This window comes from Colletotrichum scovillei (assembly GCF_011075155.1).
Source record: "Colletotrichum scovillei strain TJNH1 chromosome Unknown Contig00012, whole genome shotgun sequence".
NCBI classification, from domain to species: Eukaryota; Fungi; Ascomycota; class Sordariomycetes; order Glomerellales; family Glomerellaceae; genus Colletotrichum; species Colletotrichum scovillei.
The window spans coordinates 851440-868080 of NW_023336270.1; the positions used below are offsets into that span (position 1 = coordinate 851440).

The window sequence follows — 16641 nt, forward strand, 5'->3', positions numbered from 1 at the left end:
GAACAGTGTCATGAAGCATTTCCTTTGCTAGCCTAGGGCCATGGCCCGATTCCCATAGATGAACATCATCATAAAGCCCAATCCGGTTCCCAAACCATGCCTGAAAGGAGAACTTTTTCATCCACTGCTCGTCATTGCAAACACCTGAAACACCGAGTACCCGAGAAGAGAAGAAACTCTTTAGGCCTTGGGGGTGTTGGGGACGATCTTCTTGCCATCCTTGTTGTAGCGGACGCGGGGAGGGGGAGCGCGGTTGCGGCGGCCCACGACGGAACGGACACTGGGAGAGGAAGTCAGCATAAAGGGGTCTTTCACAAGGCCCGAGAGCAACCGTCAGGTCGGCAATCGACCTCCCGCGAGAGGGGAAGGACTGCGTCGCGGAGGTGCAGGGCACGGGGGATATGGGAGCTTCGAGTAGCGCCAAGGTTCTTCTGTAGCGCCTGCGCACCGCGGTCGTGGCGTGAGCCAGACCGACAGGTTGCAGTCGTCGCTCCCGCGGACGAACGTACCGGACAATCTTGCCGTGAATGGCGCAAGAGACACAGTACTGCAGCTTCAGGTACATCTTGGGTACGGTGTACTCCGCGAAGACGGAGGCGTCAGAGATATCACCTGATTCTTGTTAGTCCTGGAGACGTTGGATGGGGAAGAGGGAGGCATACGGATGGCAGCAGACTCGACCATGTTGCGGATGGTGAAGCGCTTGATCGCCTTATCCTTGGGCGTGCATCGCGAGCAGTTGCTGCAGCGGATGGGCTTGACGTGGCCGCGGCCCTTCTTGTTGCGTCCGCTGTAGGAGAGGAAACCAAGTCAGTAATCGTGTTCGTTGGGGGGTACCATTGCGCATGTGTCCATCTGGAGCCTCAGTCGCCGGCGTCGTCGAGCAGGTTCATGATATCGGGATACCGTTGTCGACGGCCGGGACGTGAGGGTAGAGAGGCACAGGTGAAGCGCGGTGTATGGGGCGGATGAGGAGGGTATCGTCGTACTTGTTCTTTCTCTTCTTGACCATTTTGGCGACGTCTGACTGTGTGTTAGTAGATCCGTGAAGAAGAGGAAAAAAGAGAAGAGGAGAAGGGGGTATATCAATTGCGAGGAGACGTACTTGATCTTTTCTGGCTTGCTGAGTCAAAAAATCGCAATTGGTGGGTTCGACCAGGGCGCAACTTGGTTTTGACGTGCCTTGCTGCGAGGTGGTGGTGGGTGGAGGCTGCGTGCGAGTGAGGGCTGGTCCAGGGCTGGAGAGTGCGGTAGGGAGGACTGGTGCTTGTGGACCCACCTCTGGAAGAATCCCACTCTGGAATTTTAGGCGAGGATGCACTTTACGCGGGCAGGTCGCCTCAGGACTGCGGTACGTATCGTATTTCGCACCACACATTCGATTTCCAGACCCATTGGCTGGCCAATCGCAGGCCATAAAGATCACGTGAACTCGCTAGTTTTCCAGGTCTCGCAAACCCCCCCACCCGATCCACCCAGCGCCTGCGCAGGACGGATTTACCGTGCGCTGCGACAGACGGCAGTCGTTTCCTTTTAATTTTCCCTCATCCCCAACTCGAACCCATCTGAGGATCTGCTTAGGAAGGCAATAGACATATTGTCGAGGTACGTCTGAAGATGCTTCTGCTCCCTCTTTGTTGGCCTTGAGCCCGTTACACCTCTTCTTCTCCCTTCGTTTTCTGGCATTTCGTCTTTGGACGAGTTGTGGACTCTGTTTCCGCTGTCGCCTGCCACTCGACTCTCGCAAGGCGCAATCGCGAAATCGACAGCGTCTTTCGAGAGTAATCGAGGGGGCGCACTAGAAGGGGTCAGAGTCTTTTGGCAGGGTCGAACGGAGTGCGAGCGAGCCCGTCGAGCCTGTAACATTGCTTCGCCGGATGCTCAATCGTTGCCGCCACCCACCAAAGCCATCGACATCCAACTCTGCCAGAAACGAAGGGGCGAAGAAGAGGAGCATCGAGGGAGACGGACAGCAATCTTTGCTATCCACCCAAACCTTCAAGACATTTGATTCTAACATTCCGTGACAAGTAGGCAATCATGCAGATCTTCGTCAAGACCCTGACGGGCAAGACTATCACCCTTGAGGTGGAGTCGTCCGACACCATCGACAATGTCAAGTCCAAGATCCAGGACAAGGAGGGCATTCCCCCCGACCAGCAGCGCCTGATCTTCGCCGGAAAGCAGCTCGAGGACGGCCGCACCCTCTCCGACTACAACATCCAGAAGGAGTCCACCCTCCACCTGGTCCTGCGCCTGCGTGGTGGTATGGCCAAGAAGCGCAAGAAGAAGGTCTACACCACCCCCAAGAAGATCAAGCACAAGCGCAAGAAGACCAAGTTGGCTGTCCTCAAGTACTACAAGGTCGACTCTGACGGCAAGATCGAGCGCCTCCGCCGCGAGTGCCCCTCCGACACCGTACGTTTACTTCCAATCCCTTACACTCCCGTTTCAACACTAACTCGTTCCAGTGCGGTGCCGGTGTTTTCATGGCCGCCATGAACGACCGCCAGTACTGCGGCCGCTGCCACCTCACCTACGTCTTCGACAAGAAGGAGTAAATTTCCTCTCTTGTTTCGCGGGCGCGAGGTTACGGAAAACAAAAAGCGACAATTCTGGGAGGATCGGTTCAGGGTTAGCATTCTAGTCGGCAGAAAGCCGCACACAAAACGGGGGCGTTGATGTACACATCACTGGCTGGCAATGACGATGCAATTTCATGACACTATGACCATCTCTCACTCTTTACTCTCCATCATGATTTGTGACGTGAAGCGATATTGCAATGTGTAACTATCTTGATGTCCGCAATGCATTTGATTCGTGACTTACTCTACCTGTCGACACCTCAGCCTGCGAACCCGTTCCGCAAATTGTCGTACTTGGTCTCGGGATACGTCAGACAGTTATCCCGCCGCAACAACCCATGCGGACCACCAAACGTATGAACCACATTCCCAATCAACGACTCGTGCCCAGGCTTATCAGCGCTGCTCTCCCACCACATGGCACCACCCAGCCCCCATCCCCGAATATACTCAGCCTTCTTCCTCGCCATGTGCACCGTATCATACGTGACCATCTTCCTCCTCCCCGCGTCATACGAGTAACTCGCACCCGTCTCCTCGTCATGATACTCCTGCGCGCCGGGCATCGGCAACACCTTGTAATCAAAGACGCCATTCTCCCAGCTCCCCTCCCCGACCCCAGAATACGGCGCGCCAGGCCCATCGGTATTCTCAAACGCGCGGCCGTACAGCGGCATCCCCAGCACGATCTTGTCCGGGGACACGCCGTGGGAGGTGTAGTGCGCCAAGGCGGCGGCGGTGCTGAACGGCGTCGAGCGCGGGTTCTGCCGGCAGGGTTGGAGGTTGGCCTGGTGGCCGGCGGTGGTGTCCCAGGAGCCGGCGTAGTCGTAGGCCATGAGGTTCCAGAAGTCGAGGAGGGGGTCCATGGCGGGGAGGTTGAGCTTCTGGTAGTTTTGGGCGCCGGCGGGGCAGGCGACTGTCAGCTCGAAGTGGTACCACTCTGGCAGGGTCGAGGCGTAGTTGTCCATGGCGGAGCGGACGGCCTGGAGGAGGGCGACGAAGTCGGAGGCTTCGGAGGGGGATTGGGGGTATTCCCAGTCAATGTCGATGCTGTCACGTTTGTTAGTAGGTCTGTCTGAGTAGTTGGGGGTAGGACACCCGGGGTGGGACTGGTAAACGCACCCGTCAAAGCCCAGATTCTTGATGAGGTCGACGCAGCTGCGGGCAAAGGTATCCCGGCCCTGGGGTGTGCTGGCGGGGGCCTTGAAGTTGCACGAGTAGGTCCAGCCGCCGACGGACAGGAGGATCTTGAGGTTGCGGTTGCGGCGCTTGAGGAGGTTGAGCTGCTTCATGCAGCCGTAGAGGTTTGTCCCGACGTCGTTCCAGCTGTCGCCCTCCCAGTGGATGTCGGTGTCGGCCCAGCCGTCGGTGAGGTGGACCTCGCCCGTGTCGGAGCGCACGTTGGCGAAGGCGTAGAGGATGTGGGTGAGGTTCTCGACGGGGAGGTCTTGGGGGCGGTGCTTGCGGGCGTAGATTGCCCTGACAGTCCGATGGTGTTAGTTACGTTTGGTTTGAGGGAAGTACGCAAGAGATCTGCTGATGACGTACCAGTTGACAAAGTAGGCTACCGAGCGGAAGCCTTGCACTGGACCGCCGCCCATTGTGTCTTTGGTGTTTGATTTGAAAAAGGGAATAGGTAGGTGAGTTAAGAGGTTCGTGTAGGTGTGTGTAAGGAAGATGGTGGTCAAGAGGACTATGGCAGAGGTGATGAGGGTTGTCGAGCGTGCGAATTGCATACAGGACAGGTGAAGTTCTTTGCCAAGATATTGACAGTGAGAGAGTGTGTTGTTTATAGACAACAGGTTGGCAGGAGGGAGGCAGACGGTTCTTATTGCTCGCTGGATGTGTTTGTCACTTTTAAGTCAGGTCAGGTTTATGCAACGTAAGGTAGCTCAAGGATAGCGGCAACGGTGATGCAGCTTGTCCGGGGACTTGGAATGAATGGCCCCGCGTTAGACAAATCCGATGGCCCTTGGGTCACAAATACGAGTGCGACACTGCCCCTCCTGGCCCCCTCTATTCCCAGCTGTGCCAGTGTCTTCCCGGGCTCTGTATGGATGCCGCGGGTGGTTGACCCAATATGCGGCGCAATGCTGCGCGCTGTTACTGGAGCTTGGAGCTGGGTGAGGCGCGAGTTGTCGTCAGCTCCCACAGCTGGCTCTCCTCTTGTGTGGCTTGAGCTGGCAACCTGGACGTCACTGGCAAAGCCACGGCTTGTGGCTGGACATGGACTAAGGTAAGGTAGTCTACATTTGTGCTGCACCTCTACGGCAGCCGGTAATAACAGGTAACTTACCTACTTTAAGGCACTTGGTGGGAAAGGAAGGTACCTTGGTTGGACTCTCGCTTCGCCTTGAGCAGGCGGGTGATCTGCAAGAACAAAGTACTTTATTACAAAGTGCGACGCTGAAAGACATCCGAGGGTTGCCTCCCATTGAAGCGCGTATTATGTAAGGAGACAATAACTATCGAAGCTTAGGTAAGGCTATCGCATTGAACCCCGGCACCTCTGGATTTTCGCATGTGGAGAGCACATGCCTGGGCCGTCCGTTGAGCACCGGCACTTCCGTGCTGTGGTGGGCGGGAATTGGCTGCCAACGGGATGTCGGAGACGGTGACAGACCGCCTGCATCGTCATGGGATGGCCCCAAAGTGCGGGTGGACGGCCGACATGGGACGAAAAAAGTGTTGAGAGCCCGAGCACCGACGATGGTTCTGGACCCTGGCGTAGGGTCTAATGTTGTTTTGTTCACAATTCGATGACGGTCAATATAGTCATTCTTGGGATTTTTATATGAGAATGAGCGATGTTTTAATGCGAAGCCATTCTCTGTCATAAGTAATTGGTGATGATGAGAATAGTTAGACTACCTTCAGGTGCCGACATGCGTCCTCCAGCCCGTCGCGGACAGCGTGTCGGGGAATTGTTTCCATCAAGTCTCCGATCTCCTACACGTTCCGAACTGAGTGATTGTCGGCAAAGGCTACTTTTGCAGTATGAAAAGAACAGCCAATTCGTTTCTTTATCTTTACACCCTGTAGGCAGTAGCAGAACCGTGGATAATTAGGAGAGGTGAACAAAGAAAAGTCTTTCTCTCCCCAGCAACACCTCGCATAGGGGGTGATGGAGTACCAGTAAAATAGACGCAGCTTCCCCCAAGATCCCAACAGGGTGGATCTCCAGAAAAGAACGGAAAAGGACAATACTGCCTTACCTAAGGCGCCAGTTGCAGGTCACCCGCGTATGACCTGGTGCCGCTATTCGTCGATTCGCCTGTCTGTCACTGCCAGCAATTGTGAACGATCTACTGCAGTACGCGGGATCCCAGGGTGTACCGGTGCGAATCAACCCCCCCATGTCTGGCCTTAAGGTACTGTAAAATTGATCTTACCCACTCTATCCGAAAATCCGCCTCTGCGCAAGCCACGGGGGAAATTGCTTCACAAGAAAAATCCCCCGACCGCCGCCCCGGCCGTCCGCTACCTATAAACCTTTTTTTTTCCTCCAGACTCTCCGGCCTCCCGCCCTTCTCCCGACTTCTTCTTTTTTCCTACTTTCTTCAATTTCGCATGCTCGACAGGTCTTGATCGGCTCTTGTCTTGTCTCTCACAACGCCTCAATCGCGAAAGGTGCACGCGACATATCGTCTCTGCCCTGAAGCCCCCTCCTCTTAGTCGTCATCCTGCTCGGTCAAAACACCCCCCTTTTTCGACCTCGAATATCGTTCAGACGTAACCATTTGTCACTACAACAACAACAACTTGCGACAATGACTGCTGCCGAATCGCCCATGGCTCAGTCTACCGCCCCGGCCTCGGCCGGCAAAGACCAGATCGCGACCCGCCGTCGTAGAAAGTCGAGCGTGCGAGGCCACGGCCACGGTCACGACGCCAACGCCCGCCAGCCCTCCAAGCAGGAGCAGCTCGACCGTCTCTCCAAGCGCAGCCGCGCCCGCGCCATCCTCCGCCGCTGCAAGCATATTGCCGTCAAGCACACCTGGACCACGCCCCTCGTCATGGTCCTGGTCTTCCTCTCCCTCTACGCCGTCAACCCCACCGAGTCCAACATCATCCACCACTTCATCTTCCTCTCCTACAAGATCCCCCAGCAAGGTCTCGACGCCGCCGCCGCCGGTGCCGACTCTGACGCGCCTGCGCAGTATGGAAAGGGTCTCTGGGATATCGCTTTCGTCTGCTTCTACGCCACAGTCCTCTCCTTCACCCGCGAGTTCATCATGCAGGAGCTCCTCCGCCCGCTCGCAAAGTCCCTCGGCATCCGCTCCCGCGGAAAGCAGCTGCGCTTCATGGAGCAGGCCTACACCGCCGTCTACTTTGGCATCCTCGGCCCCTTTGGGCTGTACGTCATGAGCCGCACGCCCGTCTGGTACTTCAACACCACCGGCATGTACGAGACGTTCCCCCACAAGACCCACGAGGCCGTTGTCAAGTTCTACTACCTGTTCGAGGCGGCCTACTGGGCGCAGCAGGCGCTCGTCATGCTCCTCGGTCTCGAGAAGCCGCGCAAGGATTACTACGAGCTCGTCGCGCACCACTGCGTGACGTTGGCTCTCATCGGCCTGAGCTACCGGTTTCACTTCACCTACATGGGTATCGCTGTCTACCTGACCCACGACATCAGCGACTTTTTCATGGCAGTAAGTTCTACTTGCAAGATACGTGCAAATTCCAGTCGACGCAACGCAACTGACACAACCTCCTCTCCAGATGTCCAAGACCTTCAACTACGTTGACGCACCCATCACCGGTCCCTGGTACTGCCTGTCCCTCGCCTCGTGGATCTACCTCCGCCACTTCATCAACCTCAAGATCCTGTGGTCCATCCTCACCGAGTTCTCCACCGTCGGCCCCTACGAGCTCAACTGGGAGACCCAGCAGTACAAATGCCTCCTCTCTAAGATCATCACCTTCAGCCTGCTTGGCCTCCTCCAGTCCCTCAACCTCTTCTGGCTCTTCTTCCTCGTGCGCATCGGATACCGCTACGTCTTCCAGGGCGTCGAGCAGGACGACCGCTCCGAGGCCGAGGAGTCCGAGGCCGAGCCCATGGAGACCATCGACGAGGTGGCCAAGATCGACGTCGCGCCCGTGGCGGCTGCTGCTGGCGGGGAGGCTGCGCAGGCTGTCGCGAACGGCGTGGCTAAGGCGGCTGGCGGGGGTGGCATCGCGTCGCGAACCAGGAGCCGCCGCGCTGCGTGAGGCAGGGCAACTTTTGAGGCGGTTGGGAAATGGGCTTGACGAATTCCTATGGTTCTGAGCTACCTGCGTACAACTTTTTGGGGGCGAGCATCCTTTTGCTCGGACTTTTGTACATGTATCATATTCTTCATTTTAATAACGCCTAATGTGTAATGACAACAAACATTGATCACCAATTTCATCTCATCGCATCCACAGTGACATGTGAATCTCTAATCAACTAAAGAGTCATTCAAAAACAATCAGGCGCGGCGGTGTAAGCCAGGCAGAATCACTCGGCGCTACCTATCTGGATTCATGATGTCATTGGACGTTAGACTTTCTTGGACCAATACCCCGCGACGACACCTCCGCCAGATGCCGGAAGCGACGGGATTGGAGACGATTCCTCCTCCGGTTTAACAGCCTGTTGGAATTTGTTCGGGGGCTCCGGGAGTTGGTTCTGCATATTCGGGAGGGATGCTTACAGAGTCTGGCCGGGGAGAGCGAATCAAGAATCAGTCATGTGGTGAATTTGCTGGCGTATTTGAATTGGTAGAGGAGGTGGTGTAAGGGTGCTTGAGGTGTTTTCTTGGTGGCATGTGATTGGTATGATGATAAGCTGGCGTTGTAGCATTCGATGAGATTGATTAGCTATTTGATAGTGAGCTGGACGAAAACTGGATGAACGATATTAATACTGATGGATTCACTGAGTGGTTTACTTGAAATGGACAGTTGGTTGAATGTTCCGTATGCTTGCCCTGAAGATTGAAATTAATGAGATGAGAGTCTTCGAACATACTAAAACACTACTTCAATGTTGAATTTGAATCAACATTCAAATCACCAAGAAAATTCACAACTCCACAACCATAAGGCTTATTAAGGCTTTAAAACATCAAAATTGAAAAGAGAGTCTTGGAGAGTTACTAGAAGACTTTCAGTTAATTGAAAAAGTCTTGATTGGGGTAATGCTGAGCTATTCGTAGAATTCTCGAGGTTGGGACTAACAACCATGGAAGCACCAGAGTCAAGCCGCTCAGTTCGCTGGATGCAACACATGTACATACAGGTAAAAATACATGGGAATTGACATAAACCAAGAGGTGAATGTATTTCTCAATGTATTTAAACAGTTTCCATGAAATGATTATATCCTCGTGTGAAGATAGAGTCACTCTACTGCCGCTCTCCTGTTGACCACTGAGCAACATCAAGTGTTGAGCCACACCAGCCCGGAGCCCAGCCACAGATGCTGCCCCACCATCGGCTGCCGGCGTCGTCTCATGCCGGAGGCCATCCACGTGACCCTCCACCACCCACACCAACGAGACGCCTGGCCCGAGCGTCAGCATTGGAGCTCCAGAAAAATTTCCAATTGACACCAGTGGGGGGAAAGGAAAAATTGAAGAAAAAAAATCCGACCTTTGGATACTTTTTTTCGACCTCTCTTTTTTTGACCAGCGCTGTCGACTCGCCTCTGCCCACCCACAATAACTTCCGCGAGGCTTGATTGTCCGGTCCCCCCCCTCTCCCGCGCCAACGAACATCAAGACCAGAGAGTGAGAGAAAAAGAGACAGGTTTTCAAAATGGCTGCGATCAACTACCTCCTCTACGAGGCCCCCATGGGCTACGGTGTGTTCCAGATCGAGCACCAGCCCGACAGCATTGGCCTGCGCCAGAAGGAGGCTCAGGAGACCATTGCCGACCTTTCCAAGTTTGGCAAGATGGTTAAGCTGGTCAACTTCACTCCCTTTGAGTACGGCTTCCCCAATTTCGCGAATTGAGTGCAGTGGTGGTTTTGGTGGTAGCTGAAGGCTGGAGGCTGGAGGCTGCGCGAAGGAGGGGATCTCTCGAAAGCGCGTCTTGGATGCGGGACCACAGTATTGGAGACAAGAATGAAGAATACCTTGCTGACAATGCCCTTCTTACAGCACCGGAAAGCAGGCACTTGACGAGATCAACCACATCTCCGAGGGTCTCATGTCCGACCACCTCAAGTCCGTCCTCGAGCTCAACCTCCCCCAGACGAGCGGCAAGAAGAGCAAAATCACCATCGCCGTGGCCGAGAAGAACCTGGCCTCAGTGATCAAGAGCACCTTCTCCGGCATCGACTGCGAGACCTCTGAGACCTCCGAGGTCGCCGGCGACCTCCTCCGCGGCGTCCGCCTGCACGCCGACCGCCTCCTCAAGGGCCTGCAGACGGGCGACTCGACCGCCGCCGGCCTCGGTCTCGGCCACTCGTACTCGCGCGCAAAGGTCAAGTTCAGCACCACCAAGAACGACAACCACGTCATCCAGGCCAGCGCCACCGTCGAGTTCCAGGACAAGGGCGTCAACCAGTTCTTCATGCGCGTGCGCGAGTGGTACGGCTGGCACTTCCCCGAGCTCGTAAAGATCGAGTCGGACAACCTCACCTACGCCAAGCTCGTCCTCGCCATCGGCGACAAGGCCACCCTCACCGACGACCGCCTCCACGACATCGCCGCCCTCGTCGAGGAGGACGGCGAAAAGGCCCAGGCCATCATCGACGCCGCAAAGGTCTCCATGGGTCTCTCCATCACCCCCGCCGATCTCGAGATCGTAAAGGGCTTCGCCGAGGCCGTCGTCGCGCAGGCCGAGGCCCGCCGCTCGACCGCAAACTACCTCGACAAGAAGATGTCCATCGTCGCGCCCAACCTGCAGACCCTCATCGGCACCCCCGTCGCCGCCAAGCTCATCTCCCACGCCGGCTCCCTGACCAACCTGTCAAAGTACCCGGCCTCGACCCTGCAGATTCTCGGCGCCGAGAAGGCCCTCTTCCGCGCCCTCAAGACCAAGAGCAACACCCCCAAGTACGGTCTCATCTACCATAGCAGCTTCATCGGCAAGGCCGCCGTCAAGAACAAGGGCCGCATCTCCCGCTACCTCGCCAACAAGTGCTCCATTGCCAGCCGTATCGACAACTACACCGAGAACCCCAACACCAAGTTCGGTGAGGCCCTCCGCCAGCAGGTCGAGGACCGTCTCGAGTTCTACGCCACCGGCAAGAAGCCCGCCAAGAACTCCGACGTCATGGTAAGTTGCTTACACCCACATTCATCCCCGAATCATCATGCTAACATACCTCAAAGGCCTCCGTTTTGGAGCAAGTCGAGGGCGACCTCACGCTCGACGACGCGGAAATGGTCGACGCCGTCGCCGAGGACGTCAAGAAGGAGAAGAAGGAGAAGAAGGAAAAGTCCAAGGACAAGAAGGAAAAGAAGGAGAAGAAGCGCAAGCGCGAGTCCGAGGTCGGCGCCGCCGAGCCCGAAAAGGCAGACGGCGAAAAGAAGAAGAAGAAGAAGTCCAAGTCCAAGGATGAGTAAAGAACGACCTGTTGTTTTCTGTACAACCTCGTCTTCTTTGCACATACCCCCATCTACCCCAACCTTGTTCCAAAAAAACTTCTTCTGGGCTCTTTTTTTCAAACGTAGGTCTGGCGGCAAGCACCTTAGGCATCATTCCCGGCTTCTCTCTCATCTTGTTATCTACCTGTGGCTTTTTTTTCCTGTTCTTGTTTCTTTTTTTTCTTGGGAGTTTTATGGGGGGAAATGAGAGAAAAACCGGGCTTATTTGAACGGAGTTTTTGGGCTTTGAAAAAATGTTAATGCATCATTCTACAATATGTGTGTATGTACAGTTGAAACAACAACCGAACCCATACCCCCATAATCCCGTCTGCCCCTTGTTCAGTCTACCATGATGAGTGAACGTGGCTCAGTGAGAGTTCCTTGACTGAGTTGTCTCTTGGCTTGGGTCTGACCTGACTTCAGCAAATGGCAACTAGTCCATCAGAGACCCATCATTTCTCCAGACCATCACTTCCCCCAAAGATCCAAATCTTCTTGAGTCTCATCCTTATGGAAGGCCAACTTTTTAGATTGTACGCCGTTCCGAGAAGGGGGCAGAATAGAGGTTGCAATGCAGTAGAAACTAAGAAAAGGGAACAATAGACAAAAAAGAGTAATACGTTTGATATTTCCCCCAACCCAAAATGCCGGCCGTTTCAACGCCAGAGGACGCCCCCAACTCTCGACCACAGCCCCATCCACCCCCCGTGTACACCACCCATACCATCCCAAATAGTTTCTGTTTCTTTCCATTCTTTCGTTCTCATTTGAAGTAGCTTCCAAAGGTCTTCTTGTTCTTTCAAATAAACCACCCACCACTCCATCCACAGCAAAAAGAAGGTCCTCTCATGCGCCCTCGCTACCAAACTCGTTTGTCCACTCTATTTGCTTGGCGGCATCGTCGTCGGAAACGGTGGGATGCGAGTCCCTCAAGGCCTGCTTGAAGTCCTTGAGCTCGATGATGGGCGCCATCAGCTCCTCCGAGTCGACGTCGTGGTACGTCATCTCCTTGGCTTGGGGGTCGCCGGGCGAGCAAGGTGTCAGCTTCTTCTGGCCCTCGTGAACAACCTGAACACAGTTAGCATCATTCCATCTCTAACACATGACAGAAGTCGAGGCAGCATACCGGCTTAAAGTGTGTGGCTTGGATAATCTTGCGGACAGGCCCCATCAAAGCCTGCTGCACCACGTTGGCGATATCACTACCAGAGAAGCCCTCCGACAGCTCGGCCAGGACGCGGTAATCGTCCGCTTGGAGGTGCGTTTCCGTGTCGCCGACGGCCAGCTTGAACATGCGCGCGCGGCCGTTGACGTCGGGGAGACCAATGTGCACGCGGCGCTGGAAACGTCTGCGGATGGCGGCGTCGAGCTGCCAGGGGATGTTGGTCGCGCCCAGGACCAGGATGCCCTTGCTGTCGTTTCCGACACCGTCCATCTGCACGAGCAGCTCCGTCTTGATACGTCTTGACGCCTCGGACTCGCCTTCGCCGCGGGGGCCGCAGAGGGCGTCGATTTCGTCAATGAAGAGGACCGAGGGCTTGTTTTCTCTCGCCATGCTGAAGAGGGCCTTGACGAGCCTGTTTTGTTATGTTAGCGTACTGCTTGCGTGTTTGCGCAACCGTTAATCAACTGACCTCTCACTCTCTCCCATCCACTTGCTGACGAGATCGGAACTGCTGACACTGAAGAATGTGCTGTTTGCCTCCGTCGCGACCGCCTTGGCCAGATAACTCTTACCCGTTCCAGGCGGACCGTAGAGGAGAATACCCTTCCACGCCTGACGCTTGCCCTGGAACAGTGACGGGAACTTGATGGGCAGCACGACGGCCTCTTTCAGAGTATCCTTGGCGCCCTCGAGACCGGCGACGTCGTCCCACCGCACATTGGGCCGCTCCTGCAAGATGGCGCCGCTGAGTGCGTTGCGCAGCTTCTTATTGTCCTCATCACCATCATCGGCGCTCCCCTTACCCTTGCCGCCGCCATTAACGCCCACGGCCCCGGGTTTGTTCCCGCCCCCGCCGCTCTTTTTACTCTCTGCTTCGTTGAGGTATGTTTTGAGCTTCTCGGCGCGGTCCATGTACTCGGCTGTCTTTTGGCGGATGAGTTCCTTTGACTTTGGGTTCTTCTCCCACTTGACGGCGAGGACGAAGAGCTCGAGCGACTTTGTGTATAGTTGGAAGGCCTTGTCGTACTCGGCGGCGTTGTCGGCATCGATGGCCTGCTTGACCGTGCTAATGGCACGGCCGAGGAAGTCGGTGATTCCCGACATTGTTGGCTGTGGGTTGGCTTTTGTTTCTCGAGGGGCTCGGCGATTAGGCGGCGTGGAAGAGGTCGGATTTCGTGACAAGGTGGAAAGAGCGGGGAAAGCTCTCTCGGTGTGAACGTCGTCGTGTTCGTCAGCGTCTTTGGCTAATCGCTTCGGGATCGGACGTCGGAGGATAGAAGAATCGGTAGGATCCCGAGGAGGTCTTCGGTGCCTGGCGCAAACGGGTGGAGGGTTGGAAGTTTGGACGGGCGAGGAACCTTGAGGAAGCACTTGCGGGCGTGGATTCTGTGACGTTGCCTGGGCAGTTCGTGATGGACCGCTGCGCTAATCGGGGTGCCTTGGGCAGGTGGTGGGGGTGGGGGACTTGTCTGGGTTACATGAAGATATATGCTTAGATGCATCAAGCTTATACATGCATAACGTTCTTCCGGCCACCTGTTGAAGGCTATACGACCAAATATGACATAGCATAAAGGCTGAGAGGTAAGCAAAAGGCAAAAAACAAATGCAAATTCTATTACTGAAAATCTCGCATTGAAAGAAAAGAAGAAATATTCTTTGACTCACAAAAAGCTCAAGTGTTTCGCATCCTCTGAGACTTACTTCCCGCCGAGGCCCGTATACCTGCCAAGTGGGTTGCTTGATATTCGACTAAACGGTATCTTGATTGTCTGTCACCACTGCACCGAATGCTGAGTCGAGGTACCAAGTATTTTCTCGCAGACCACCGCCCAAAAGTCGAAACAAAACGAATTATTCCTCAGAGCCTTGGCATTTCGGCGGCATCTGGCTCACAGAATCATCTCATATCAGAACCGTTGGACCGATCTGCGGCATTCATCCCGACGTTTTTCGCCCCGTCCAGCTCTCTGATTTGCAATTTTCACACTCACCTTCAGTGAACCCCTCACACTCATACTCATACCCCAACCATGGCTGAGGTGCAAGCAAAGCTGCAAAAGCTATCGGAGGAATACCAGGCGCTACAACAGGGTACGTGGTCGGAAACAGGTGATTAGTGACGCGTTATTTGCTAATGTCTCATTAGAACTTCAGACCACCGTCCAGTCGAGGCAAAAGTTGGAGGCTCAGAGGCAGGAGAACCTTGGTGTGAAAGAGGTAGGCAAGCCTTAGGAGCTGACGTTCACGACCACACGGCTGATGTATCTTTCAGGAGTTCGACAAGCTCAAGGATGGCGAGCAGATCTACAAGCTGGTCGGCCCCGTGTTGCTGAAGCAGGATAAGGTGGAGGCCGAGAGCACAGTCAAGGGCCGTCTGGACTTCATCACCAAGGAGATGTACGTGCATCACCAGAGATTTTCGTCAAGCAGACTTTGTTTACTGACATTCACCAGCGAGAGACATGAAGGCTTGATCAGAGACGCCCAGGGCAAGCTGGAAAAGAAGAAGGGCGACATCATCCAAATCCAGACCAGCGCACAAGCTGCGGCGGCTCAGGCACAGAAGGCATGATCAGGGTGAGGGCAACAGCAGTGGATGAACGGGATCAGGAAAAGAAAAAAGCAAACAAAATGAAGGTCTGATGAGAGTGGTGATACAATTAAAAAGCTACTAGGACTATGAACTATACCCAGCAATGCTCCGATAAGATTCCTTTACAAAAACGCCATGCTAATGCGACCCTATCCCGGCGGCGATACCCTCGCCACGCGAGATCCCAAAACGTTTCATTATAGCAGTCATGATCATCTGCGCCATCCTAGCCTTCTAGTTGAGGGCCATGATGGAAAAGCCCCACGGCAAACCCATGTTGCGCGCGGGCAACTCGGTCGCCCAGCCAATGGCGTTCTGGTACTCGTCCTCGGACGTGAACTCCGCGTCGTTGACTTTCCCCTCGACGGCGCCCATGATGAGGTCGGCAATCTGGCTCGTCGTGTAACAGCGCCCAAAGATGCGGCTCTCCTCAATGGTGCGAATCATGGCGGAGCGGAGCTCGCACTCTGCGAACCGCTGGACCTCGCGGTCGAAGCTGGCCTGCGTGACGGGGCCCTGGTGATGCGCGGCGAGCTTCTGGAAGAAGGCGACCATGCCGGCGATGGCCTGGGCGAGCATGTGCGCCTTTGTGGCGTCGTCGAGGTAGCTGGCCATGGAGGAGGAGTGCTGCTCGATGAGGCCGTGGACGTCGTGGTCAAAGGTTGCGTGGACGACCTTGGAGATGCTGTCTGGGGTGGAGAGGATGCCTTCCGCGTCTTGGATGGCGAAGGTCTTTGCGATTTCGGCGTAGCATTGGGAGAGGGTTGTCCAGAGGGAGACGTTGTTTTGGACCGAGGCCTTGCCCATGCTTAGTGTGAAGTGGGACATTGTGCTGTCGATGCTTTCTGGGCGAGTTGTTAGTTCCTGGTATGATTCTGTGTTGGGTAGGGCGGCTTACTTCTGCAAGTGGTGGAAGACATGGTGGCGGTGATATATGTGAGGTCTCACGATGATTTGGTGATGAAGTTGGTTATAAATGGAGTAGATGGATGTAACACTTGTGGTATTGTGATGAAGATGGATGAAGATAACCAAGCAGATCTAAGAAACCTCACCATCAACAAAGGCGGAAAACTTCTCCTTTAATCTCGTCTGGATTGTAGCCTTGTGGCCTCATCGGGAGATTCTTCCATGCCCAGCCAGGATGGCTCAGATGGTGGCCATCCCTGAATCTGCCATGGCCGGACGGACGAACACATGGCAAGGACTAGTCGACATTGGGTCCCCAGTCTTTGCGGGAGATGCCCGGCGGCGACCCCCATTTGGCATCAACACTTGCGAATTGCAAAAGCAAGGCGGGAAAAAAAACAGGAGCTCGAGTGCGGTCATGTCCTCCACATTCCCGCAAAAACATCAAGCCATCTCGCCGTCAGATTTGGGTTGGATGGCAAGATGCGATAGCTGATAACCTGACGACTCGGCACCGCCACGGCCGCAACTTGAGACAATGGAAAACGAGGTATCGTCCGCCACAGTAACAATAAACAGGGACTTGAACGTAGAGTCTCCAGACCGCTAATGATCTATCTCACTTTGGCAGCTGGATGGCTCCCTCGCTCACCGGCGACCAGCGGAAAGGAAAAATAGCGTGGGGGGCAAGCCGTGTATTCGACTCAAGCAACGGGAAAACATGCACGTCAAGCAACATGCGACCCGGTTCAAGCAGGCGGTGGAAGCAGTCGAGCATGGTGCCATGTTGAGACCCGAGCCGCAAGAGGATCAAT

General features: G+C 55.0%; 8 protein-coding genes across 8 annotated transcripts; 4 read left to right on the forward strand and 4 right to left on the reverse strand.

Annotated features, from left to right (window-relative positions):
- Nucleotides 1-180: 180 nt before the first annotated feature.
- Nucleotides 181-1012, reverse strand: HER10_EVM0006788 (ribosomal protein S26e; the record flags this gene model as incomplete). Its single annotated transcript, XM_035476364.1, has 4 exons — nt 181-280; nt 510-612; nt 663-790; nt 990-1012. The coding sequence occupies 4 exons, from the start codon at nt 1010-1012 to the stop codon at nt 181-183; spliced, it is 354 nt and encodes a 117-aa protein (XP_035326213.1).
- A 570-nt stretch (nt 1013-1582) lies between these two features.
- HER10_EVM0007364 (ubiquitin-40S ribosomal protein S27a) lies at nt 1583-2561 on the forward strand (the record flags this gene model as incomplete). Its single annotated transcript, XM_035476922.1, has 2 exons — nt 1583-2418; nt 2472-2561. Exons 1-2 carry the CDS (start codon nt 2041-2043, stop codon nt 2559-2561), a joined length of 468 nt encoding a protein of 155 aa, XP_035326228.1. The 5' UTR covers nt 1583-2040.
- A 287-nt stretch (nt 2562-2848) lies between these two features.
- On the reverse strand, nt 2849-4324 carry HER10_EVM0012336 (glycosyl hydrolase family 18; the record flags this gene model as incomplete). Its single annotated transcript, XM_035481733.1, has 3 exons — nt 2849-3638; nt 3711-4067; nt 4137-4324. The coding sequence occupies 3 exons, from the start codon at nt 4322-4324 to the stop codon at nt 2849-2851; spliced, it is 1335 nt and encodes a 444-aa protein (XP_035326371.1).
- A 1698-nt stretch (nt 4325-6022) lies between these two features.
- On the forward strand, nt 6023-7984 carry HER10_EVM0008455 (TLC domain-containing protein). The gene is made up of 2 exons (XM_035477975.1): nt 6023-7243; nt 7314-7984. The coding sequence occupies exons 1-2, from the start codon at nt 6359-6361 to the stop codon at nt 7800-7802; spliced, it is 1374 nt and encodes a 457-aa protein (XP_035326264.1). The 5' UTR covers nt 6023-6358; the 3' UTR covers nt 7803-7984.
- A 1230-nt stretch (nt 7985-9214) lies between these two features.
- On the forward strand, nt 9215-11806 carry HER10_EVM0006927 (NOSIC domain-containing protein). The gene is made up of 3 exons (XM_035476498.1): nt 9215-9544; nt 9720-10842; nt 10899-11806. Exons 1-3 carry the CDS (start codon nt 9375-9377, stop codon nt 11130-11132), a joined length of 1527 nt encoding a protein of 508 aa, XP_035326217.1. The 5' UTR covers nt 9215-9374; the 3' UTR covers nt 11133-11806.
- Nucleotides 11807-11869: 63 nt separating this feature from the next.
- HER10_EVM0001719 (vacuolar protein sorting-associated protein 4) lies at nt 11870-13735 on the reverse strand. The gene is made up of 3 exons (XM_035471458.1): nt 12791-13735; nt 12283-12733; nt 11870-12224 (listed from the first exon to the last, which is right to left on the reverse strand). The coding sequence occupies exons 1-3, from the start codon at nt 13423-13425 to the stop codon at nt 12003-12005; spliced, it is 1308 nt and encodes a 435-aa protein (XP_035326061.1). The 5' UTR covers nt 13426-13735; the 3' UTR covers nt 11870-12002.
- A 378-nt stretch (nt 13736-14113) lies between these two features.
- HER10_EVM0013098 (prefoldin subunit) lies at nt 14114-14980 on the forward strand. Its single transcript, XM_035482466.1, has 4 exons — nt 14114-14415; nt 14471-14541; nt 14597-14721; nt 14779-14980. The coding sequence occupies exons 1-4, from the start codon at nt 14355-14357 to the stop codon at nt 14894-14896; spliced, it is 375 nt and encodes a 124-aa protein (XP_035326393.1). The 5' UTR covers nt 14114-14354; the 3' UTR covers nt 14897-14980.
- HER10_EVM0000920 (uncharacterized protein) lies at nt 14958-16419 on the reverse strand. The gene is made up of 2 exons (XM_035470685.1): nt 15816-16419; nt 14958-15762 (listed from the first exon to the last, which is right to left on the reverse strand). The coding sequence occupies exons 1-2, from the start codon at nt 15835-15837 to the stop codon at nt 15152-15154; spliced, it is 633 nt and encodes a 210-aa protein (XP_035326034.1). The 5' UTR covers nt 15838-16419; the 3' UTR covers nt 14958-15151.
- Between the last annotated feature and the right edge of the window lie 222 nt (nt 16420-16641).

Coding starts and splice junctions, on each gene's coding strand:
- HER10_EVM0008455 (XM_035477975.1), top strand. CDS start 6,359: ATGACTGCTGCCGAATCGCCCATGGCTCAGTCTACCGCCCCGGCCTCG. Junction 7,244..7,313: donor TCAGCGACTTTTTCATGGCA/GTAAGTTCTACT, acceptor CCTCCTCTCCAG/ATGTCCAAGACCTTCAACTA.
- HER10_EVM0006927 (XM_035476498.1), top strand. CDS start 9,375: ATGGCTGCGATCAACTACCTCCTCTACGAGGCCCCCATGGGCTACGGT. Junction 9,545..9,719: donor GTCAACTTCACTCCCTTTGA/GTACGGCTTCCC, acceptor CCCTTCTTACAG/CACCGGAAAGCAGGCACTTG. Junction 10,843..10,898: donor CCAAGAACTCCGACGTCATG/GTAAGTTGCTTA, acceptor CATACCTCAAAG/GCCTCCGTTTTGGAGCAAGT.
- HER10_EVM0001719 (XM_035471458.1), bottom strand. CDS start 13,425: ATGTCGGGAATCACCGACTTCCTCGGCCGTGCCATTAGCACGGTCAAG. Junction 12,734..12,790: donor TGGATGGGAGAGAGTGAGAG/GTCAGTTGATTA, acceptor ATAACAAAACAG/GCTCGTCAAGGCCCTCTTCA. Junction 12,225..12,282: donor AAGCCACACACTTTAAGCCG/GTATGCTGCCTC, acceptor AACTGTGTTCAG/GTTGTTCACGAGGGCCAGAA.
- HER10_EVM0013098 (XM_035482466.1), top strand. CDS start 14,355: ATGGCTGAGGTGCAAGCAAAGCTGCAAAAGCTATCGGAGGAATACCAG. Junction 14,416..14,470: donor ATACCAGGCGCTACAACAGG/GTACGTGGTCGG, acceptor ATGTCTCATTAG/AACTTCAGACCACCGTCCAG. Junction 14,542..14,596: donor AGAACCTTGGTGTGAAAGAG/GTAGGCAAGCCT, acceptor TGTATCTTTCAG/GAGTTCGACAAGCTCAAGGA.
- HER10_EVM0000920 (XM_035470685.1), bottom strand. CDS start 15,837: ATGTCTTCCACCACTTGCAGAA. Junction 15,763..15,815: donor GTCTTCCACCACTTGCAGAA/GTAAGCCGCCCT, acceptor CAACTCGCCCAG/AAAGCATCGACAGCACAATG.